At 33.6% G+C, this 8,959-nt stretch overlaps 1 protein-coding gene and 1 long non-coding RNA gene across 2 annotated transcripts; one reads left to right on the top strand and one right to left on the bottom strand.

Moving 5' to 3' along the window:
• Positions 1 to 337: 337 nt before the first annotated feature.
• Positions 338 to 5,063, top strand: LOC105112234 (uncharacterized). The gene is made up of 3 exons (XR_839716.1): positions 338 to 432; positions 965 to 1,063; positions 4,953 to 5,063. It is a non-coding gene; the product is annotated as an uncharacterized LOC105112234 (long non-coding RNA).
• On the bottom strand, positions 4,504 to 8,346 carry LOC105112235 (phosphoglycerate mutase-like). The gene is made up of 9 exons (XM_011007859.1): positions 8,184 to 8,346; positions 7,472 to 7,743; positions 6,991 to 7,214; positions 6,503 to 6,621; positions 6,258 to 6,414; positions 6,030 to 6,131; positions 5,803 to 5,922; positions 5,071 to 5,132; positions 4,504 to 4,965 (listed from the first exon to the last, which is right to left on the bottom strand). The coding sequence occupies exons 2-8, from the start codon at positions 7,740 to 7,742 to the stop codon at positions 5,088 to 5,090; spliced, it is 1,038 nt and encodes a 345-aa protein (XP_011006161.1). The 5' UTR covers position 7,743; positions 8,184 to 8,346; the 3' UTR covers positions 4,504 to 4,965; positions 5,071 to 5,087.
• Between the last annotated feature and the right edge of the window lie 613 nt (positions 8,347 to 8,959).

Raw genomic sequence — 8,959 nt, 5'->3', positions numbered from 1 at the left:
TTTCATTGTTATTCAACTTTTTAATTTGTAACATTTATTCTTTATTATTTTAATAAACTTGAAAAAAAATAAAACATTACTAAGTTATTTTTTTATTTATTTTTTATGACATAACTAAAAATTAAAAAGTGTTTTATAACTTAATTTTCATTACACCATTAAATATTAAAAAATAATTTATTTTTAAAACATTTACTTAAAAAAATTATTTTTCATCATAGAAGTATAGTCTAAATTACATAACTCTTTCCGATTTGCATGTTAATGGTGTGAGAAGGCTGGTGGGGCCACAGCGAGATAAGATAAGATGTTCATTTATTGTCATCGCAAGGTATCTGAGGGCACGGAACTGGAACGTCAAGAAGGCACTGAAAATGCTGAAAGAAACCTTAAAATGGAGCGCAGCACACAAACCAGAAGAAATTTGGCTAGGTATGCCGGCATTTTTTATATCCTTCTTGATTTTCTCTTAGTCTTTGAGAGGAAAGATTCTCTCTAGCGTTTAAGTCTTAATCAATGGATGAAACCTTGGTAGGGATCGACTAATTGAACGAGTCTCGAAGCTCTCCTACATCTTCTTTCATTTCATGCATTTTGTTGCATTAGGAAATTAAATGGCCTCCAGTCACATTTCACAGAATACCAAAAATTTAATATATAGTTGTTTCAATAAGTTCTAACTTAAACCATACCTGTTAAGGGTCCAAGCATATTGAAACTGCCACTAATAATTTATAATACTCAAAATTAAGACAAATTGCAATTGGCTATGCAATATCTGGAAGTCCCAGAAAATACACTTTTAAGTACTAATCACAATATCTGGAAGTCCCAATACAATTAGTAACAATTTCCATCAGGAAACTCGGCATTGTGGGTTATGGGACTGGTCAAATTTGTTCTAGTTGTGGATCTACTCATGCGATGGTGTTTATTTCTGTCACTGTTTTTGTTTGCAATGCAGGAAGAGGTTGCTCATGAAGCACAAATGGGGAAACTCTACAGATGAAATTACTTTGACAAGCATGGAAGAACAGTTCTTGACATGACACCTAATTGCCAGGTTTGATCTGACAATCTCTCCTGACCTTTCTCTGCGTGTTGTGATTTGTGAGGCTGCTATTGCTTGGATTTGAAGAAAAGTTTGGTTCATGTAGATGTATCACTAGGACATGCTATTAATCCCGAATGAAAAGACACGTAAATTGTCCATCCATGATTTTGACGCCAAATAATAAAAAAATTAGCTTTGCTTCAGGACTCAGATCCAGTACAATACAATCACACGATTCTTCCCCTCCCACAAATTATGACCTGTTTTTATATATAAAGAAATTCCAAGTATAATTAAAAAGTTTATGAATATATTTAATTAAATAGATTAAAAACTATTTATACAGTAAAAAAATTATAAAGCTTTGTCCTTGCTTAGCTGATGTGTTAACTAATTGGAAAATATCAAGTGATGGGAAAAATATTTAATTAATAATTAACTAATATTAAGAAATAAAATTAAAAAAATAAATAATAAATATTTTTAAAAATCTAATTGTAATCGATAAAAAAATAATAATGCCCAAGCTCGCGGATAAGTAATAAGTTATCTTATTCATAAAATAAAATTAAAATAACCTTATTCAAACAAATAAAAATCTAAAAATTTATTTTGTAACTATATTTTAATAATAAAAAACTTAAAAATAACATTTTAAACAACTCATAAAATGTATTCATAGCCTCTAATAATTTAAAATTAGCTTTGAAAACTACAATTAAATTGAAATAAGAAAAATTGCACGTTTAGATCTATTATTTCACTCAAGTTTATGGGCAAGAACAATTAGGATAAGGAAAATAAAGTTTGAGATTAAAATTGAATATTATAATTTTTTAGAGACTAAAAGTTTAAAATTTAAAAAATTTGAGGATCAAAGTTAAAATACGACCTTTTTATGTTATATCCTTCATTTCTGTCCTTTGTCCTTTGAATCATGTCCATTTTAATTAGCAATTAATTTGTGCTTATAAAAGTGTAATTAAAAGAAAAAAAAATTAAAAAAACAAATTACTATTATAATGCACGATAATTTATCCCTCAAAAGTGACGGCCCCATAGTATTTGTAACCTTAACGCAAGTCGTCGTGGCAGTACTTCGTGGAAACCCAGTGAGATCTTTTGTACTTTGAAGTGTGTACAGAAATATCAGTTTTCAGGGATCAAATTCAAAAGTGATATGCTTATGGTTTCAATTTATCGCAAATTTCATTGAAGGTGACACGGGAAACAGCCCATGTTTTACAAAACCATTATCCTGAATGCCTGGGTTTTGCAATCCTGTACAACCCTCCAAAATTCTTTGAACTTTTCTGGATGTTAACTCCTTATCTGTTTTCGCTGTACTTTTTAAAATTTCTATTTTTTTCATAATGTTTTAAATTTTCAATTCTCGGATTTACAGAAATTTACTTTATTCTGGCTCTTGTAAATATAGAGTTTTGATTATAGATTGTGCTCAAGGTAACAATGTACACTGCCTAAATGAATTGCTAGAGATTAGTTTACAACTACAACCATGGATCTTTTTGCACCATGCCATATGATCGTACACCAAAATCTGCCTCAATATCGAGAGATTTTAAACCCTCTGACACCACTTCACGTTAGTTTATGGCTCCCTCTACCCCCAGCTTATCTTTCCAAACCAGGGCTCTGGTGTCCTACATCGGACAATGCCAAACCATTTTAGGCCCCTTCTCTCATTTTTTTTCCCAACAATATGCACTACATGGACCTTTTGTTGGATGTGTCATTTCTAATGTTATCTGTTCTTGTGTTACTGTACACCTTAACATGCAGATCTCACTGCCACTGCCATCTTATGAGTATCATGTTGTTTTGATACCCAACATTCACTACTATACATAGGACTGGCCTCACCTCCATTCTATAGAAATTACCTGGCGTTTTATGTTCTATTTTCTTAGTACTTGGTATTGAGACACTATTATAATTTCTAGAGTTCAATTTGTGGTAATCTGTCTGCTTTTTCGTTGCTTCCAATCTTTAATGTCATCATTGCATTTGCAAAATTTGATGCAAAGCTGTTTTAGTTCCAATTGTGAATTGTACGGGACAGTGGTTAGTTTCAGTTTCGGTATTTTGCATATTAGCATTAGCCAAGGGGCATTCCAGTGTGTTTTGTGGAGTCACAGTCCTGTTGCTGGTATTAGATTATTTTTGGTGACGCCTTTCTGATTTCTCTGCACTCTATACGCTAGTTTGGTTCGCTAGTAATATCAGGATTACCAGGTGACAAAAGCATTTCTAGAGCCTAAGACTTACAATAAAGTCAAGTTTGTTTACGCTGATGAAATCAATACTATCAAAATAATGGAAGATCTATTTGATATGGACCATCTCGAAGCTGCATTTGGTGGAAAAGGTGTAGATTTTGATATAAGCGAGTATGCAGAGAGGATGACGGAGGACGACAAGAGGATGCCTTCATTTTGGAGACAAGAGTGAGTTCCCCCTCGGCAGCTACTACTTTGGACTCGCTTAACTTGGACTCAGATTCTGATGCTTCTGACAATACTCTAGTGATGGAATAGATTCAGAAACTGTTGCCACTGTTGAAAATACTCTAGTGACTGAAGGTTGCAAGAAAGAGGCACAGTCAAAGCCAAAAGACCCACATCAGGCTGAAGTTGTGAAACCTGATGACAAAGCACATGCTTGAGCTTTGCCAAGGCAGGATGACCTGAAAGCGGTTGGTGGAGGACAGCTGACTTATCATTTTAGTCAGACTTCAATATCAAGAGTTTCTGTTGAGTTGCATAGATAAAATTATCGAATTCAGCAAATGATTTTTCCTCGTTGGGTCTTATATGGCAGTCACGATAAGATCCAAATGCATGTTTCCATGTTCCAGTGTATTTTGATTCTTGTCAGTTGGTATTATGACTCAATTTTGTAATTTATAAAATAGTTCACCACTCGGACAGAAAATGCATTCAATAGGTTTATATATGACATTCGAGCTGAGAAAGTTTGAGAATTCTTTCTAAAATAATTTTAAACATGAAATTGAGTTTAAAGAATGAAGAAGTCTTAATCAATATAGCCCAAGAAAGAAATACCTTTAGTTCTTGATTCAAGTCATTAACAAGTCGAGTCGAGGGTTTTATAATCTAATTTTAGTTATTTTAGGTAAATATTATGATTCTTGATCATAAATTCTAGGATTTTGATATCTGGGTTTACATCCACGGTGCATCAAGAGGTCGCTACATAGGTAAATATATTTAGGAATGGTTTAGTTTTCATCTATTTATTTGCTAAAGCATGATCATATAGTCTATTGAGTTCATAATTAACACTTCACATCATGTTCTTGAGAACATAATGGATCCTATTTGTAAAATCTTAACTGTTGAATTTAGATTTTATTTTAAATTCAAATAACTTTCCAACTATTTATTTGAAGAACCATCCACATCCAATTATGAATTCAAAACTAAATCATTACCATTGATTTAAACCGGAATATGTGAGTTCTACAAACAAGATCCATCATGTTCCATGACCCAAATCCATGCGGAGAAAGAACAAAACACAAAATGAGGAAAATTACCTCGCATCACCTTGTGTACATTGTGATAGCTAGAAGGTACCATAAAACAGTACTCAAATTTCAGTCCATCTTCTAAAACATTTAAACATCACTAACTATCACGAATCCTACATCTTCCCAGGAAGAAACATGGGCAAGGACCCGATCAAAACAGTAGACTTGACTGACACGTGAAAACTAAACAGATAGCAGTAGAAAGCTTTCCTTCCTACTGGTTGAGGAGGATAACCCATATACATGTGCCCAAACGTATTACATAACTAGCTTTTCTGCATTTTCTTATTTATGACACCAACAGCTATTATGATAGTAATGCAGATGAAGATCCCCCCTGAAAAAGCAAAGCAATGTTGGTACTCATCTAAGGAGTTGGAAGCAAAAAAAGAGCCAGTGATTGAGGTACACACAGAAGATGATAACAAGCAATTGAACTTACCAGTATGTGAGCATATATTAACGCAGCATATCATCTAACTTCTGCCTATATAGAGCTAAACTCTGCAACAGCATTTAAAGTAGCATAAGTGGTGGTGTCATATTCAGTCAGGTACTAGATAGCATTATGTAAACGATGCGCAAAACAAAGAAGACTATGGAGTTAGAATTCCAAGAATATTCAGAAATTCCAAGTAATAATGTCATGGGCAAAGAAAAAGATCTTGTTGTTCATTCTTGTACACAAAATTTATTGACTGCTAGAATGTTTTACAATTTTACTCAATAATGTGTTTGCATAATATTTTTTATGCATCTCTGTATCATATACATATTTCCTAGGTAATGACAATTTCTTCCTGTGCTTTCTAGACCTAGGGTTTACCAGCCAGTCTTAGCAAGAAGATTCTTAGCAATAAAGTAAATTACTGAAAAAATTATATTGCATTCCAATATCTATAATTAACTAGGAAAATTCATCTTAAGGTCTCATTGGAAACTTAGAAAGGCAACTTCCTGACACAAGCATGTTTTGGATGGTTCTTCATCGAGTGATTAGGGAAATCAAAAACTATACGATTATTTCAGATAAAACTTTTCCATATTAATTTCAGAGAGGCTACAACTGTTGAACATAATAATCTGCCACACTTAAAATCAGGCAAATATAAACTGCAGCCAGAAATCAAATTTTCAAGTCCAGAAGCTAATATGATGACCAGAAGTAGCATACCCTAGTATATGCATACACGCCAGCCTCAGTTGGTCCTGGAGGACTTCCCCTCCTAATGAATTTACCCCCTTTTAATATGTAAAGCATTGGTATTCCAGTTGATAATTCTAAGTTGATAACCTGCCCGAACAAAAAAAGATCAAAATAAAGTTAATACTATGAGGAAAAAGAAGAGATAATGCATAGATGATCCATATGGAAACACCCCAAAGTAACTAGTTCATCACCTCCTGTGAAGTTAATTTGTCAAGGTACATGATTATGGACCTGAGTGAATTCCCATGGGCAGCAATCATCACATTCTTCCCAGATAGAAGTTGAGGTTCAATCTGCAAGTACTCTTATGTCAGATGCTATTGAATGGTATATAATTGCTTGAATCATTAAGAAAACCATCCAATCATTGGCAAGCAAACCATAAGAGAACTAGGAATAGGAAGCATAGCCATGCATACATGATCTTTGAAATAAGCAACTGCTCTTTCAGCACACATTTCCAAACTCTCGCCATTGGGTGGAGGTATGTCATAACTCCTCCGCCACTCATGAACCTTTTCCTTGCCAAACCTGTCTGCTGTTTCCTGCTTATTGAGACCCTGCAATTCACCATACCTGTAGAGAAGATCAGTCATAAGTTGCATATGAAGTGGGGATTCCAGGCAAAAGGATATGATCAGAGAAACGGAGACAGTATCATTACATTCTTTCATTTAATTGCGAAGCTGTTACAACAGGGATGGATTGCTTTTTTGTATCTTCACTAAAAATTTGACTCCATTCCCTTGCCTGTTCATTCTCATTGTGTAAAATGATAGGAACCTGCCACCAGTTTGATAGTCAACATGCTAGCAAATAAAGAAGAAAAAGAAAAAAACTTTTGAAGAAATAGTGGAGTCTTAAATAAGTTCATCTTAACTTGTCTTGCTGAATTAGTACATAAATAAGTGTTAGATGAGCCAGCCTGAGTAATTATTGTGCCAATGTCAAATAACCCAGGTTTAGCTCAGTTACTGCAAGAGCAAGATATTCATCTACTATCATGTTAATAACTTCTGAGATTTGAATGCCACAGCTAAAACTTCTGTTTTCTAACACCTAGTAGCGTGTTTTACTAAACTACCATTTAGTGACGATGCGCAGCTAAAACTTCTGTTTTCTAACACCCAATGGCATGTTTTACCAAACTACCTTTTTGCGACGATGCTGAGTCATGGCAAGCATGGCAGTCATCTGCGCACGTATCAAGGCTGATGTATATATCATGTCGACGGGTATGTTGCTGATTCTCTTACCAGCTTCAATTGCCTCCTCCACACCCTTCTTTGTCAATGGCACATCAACACAGCCTGTGAAGAGGTTCTTTTCATTCCATAGTGACTCACCATGCCTAATCAGTATCAAAGCTGCTTCACCTGAAATGGATTAGGATATAGCATTAAGAAGATTTCACAAAAAGAAAAAACCCAGCTCCAAATTTTAATCAGACGCGAAATAATATCAATCAATCTGTATATCAACATGATTTTTTTTCTATTGTATTGCAGAAGAGTAGGATTCATGCGGCCAAATTCAAATATGATGAGATCTTTTTAAGAATAAAAAATGGCAATTGATATGAATTCTAATCTTCAATAGATATGAATTTTGGACTAAAATGAAACAGGCATACTTGATTTCTTTCGTAACTCATCAGAGCTGTTATTTGGGGGATATGAAACCGGTTGAACCACTGAAGTTTGAGAAGCCAAGGCTTGAATAAGACCAAATTTCTTCTTCCAAGAACTATAACTCCCTCTTCTTGACAGTCCAATGTCAACCTTGAAACCTTTAGATATCAGTTTCAACGAAGCATTGCCAAACTCAAGATGAGAACCGGAGTTCTGGAGGTGTTGATGGGACTGAGCGGTCCCTAAGGCTTGGTGAAACACAGCAGTGGCCATTCTGAAATTCAAGATACCCCAAGAAAGAAGCCCACAAATAATTATTAGAAATGGGTTTATAGCATTTAACAAGAAACTCCTATTTCAACACAGTGAGTTGAAAGACACATGTACAGTACTTTGAAGGCATTACACAATAGCACATAGCACATTCCTTTCAAATTAAAAAACAAAACGAGCAAATTAAAAGAAAACTAGCAGTAAAGAAAGCAGAAAAGAGATTCAAGTCATATATAATCCAAAATAAATTAAACAACGTTAATAAAGAGGAAGAAAGAGCAAGACCAACAACAATAGCGGCATATTGCTGGGAAAATATTAAAAGAAATTCACAAAGATATTAGAAGGGTCAGGTCCGATCAATATCTCTCAAAGCAAGACCAAACAGTTAGTAATATATGAAGAAGAAGAAGAAGAAGATGATGATCATCAACAAATTACCTTTCAAGAAGGAAGCCAGAAACCAAAATAGAAAAAAAAAAATGTGGAAACAGTAACAAAATAAAATAGAAAAAATGGGAGCAGGTGACCTATATATAGAACAGAGGGACTGAGAATCGAAGAAGAAAACAAGAAGGAAGGGGGGAGTTTAGTAACTCGCGAGAAAAAGTTGACGGAGAAGATTAACAACAACTGCTTTAGTTACATGCGTCTCAATTTCAATTTTTGTTTTCTCAAAAAAAAAAAACTCACAGCTTTTTTTTTTAATCAATTCTACATGTTACTTGTATTCAGTTTATAAACTATTACAATTTTTATTTTTAAAATAAAATATTAAACTATAGAATTTAATTTAATCATATTATTAGAATATATATAAAAATAAATTGAATTAATAATCTTGAATGTTTTACCTTTAAATCATTTCTGCAGTGATAAATTTTTTCTTCTTTGTTAACAGGACCTTATATTTATTATTTTTTAAAAACTATCCTTGTAATATTTTTATTATCTTTATGTTAATTTTCTAATCTAGCCCTGGTCACCTCCCAAAAATTATTACAAGTAATCAACCAAATGCATCCTAACTTATACATATTACACAATTTGCGAACTTGATTTAACATTTGTGGATAACATAAAGGGGACTTACAAATTTCTGCAGCAAGACTGGGACGTCCCTTTTAAAGTAGTGAACATGGTTCCTTTTGACGTGATAAACAAAAAGGCTTTCAACTCCGAAAACCATGATTAGTGTTAATTATTATATTGATATA

The sequence above is a fragment of the Populus euphratica genome, unplaced genomic scaffold (assembly GCF_000495115.2).
Source record: "Populus euphratica unplaced genomic scaffold, PopEup_1.0 scaffold326.1, whole genome shotgun sequence".
Taxonomy (NCBI): domain Eukaryota; kingdom Viridiplantae; phylum Streptophyta; class Magnoliopsida; order Malpighiales; family Salicaceae; genus Populus; species Populus euphratica.
Note: the sequence above shows the minus strand (reverse complement) of the source record. Positions and strands in the feature narration are given on the sequence as shown.

What these genes read in the sequence shown, in the direction of transcription:
- LOC105112235 (XM_011007859.1), bottom strand. Translation starts at nt 7,742, where the DNA reads ATGGCCACTGCTGTGTTTCACCAAGCCTTAGGGACCGCTCAGTCCCAT. An exon ending in CTCAGCATCGTCGCAAAAAG is followed by an intron (nt 6,622 to 6,990) that starts GTAGTTTGGTAA and finishes AACTGGTGGCAG; the next exon opens with GTTCCTATCATTTTACACAA. An exon ending in TTGCTTATTTCAAAGATCAT is followed by an intron (nt 6,132 to 6,257) that starts GTATGCATGGCT and finishes GAGTACTTGCAG; the next exon opens with ATTGAACCTCAACTTCTATC.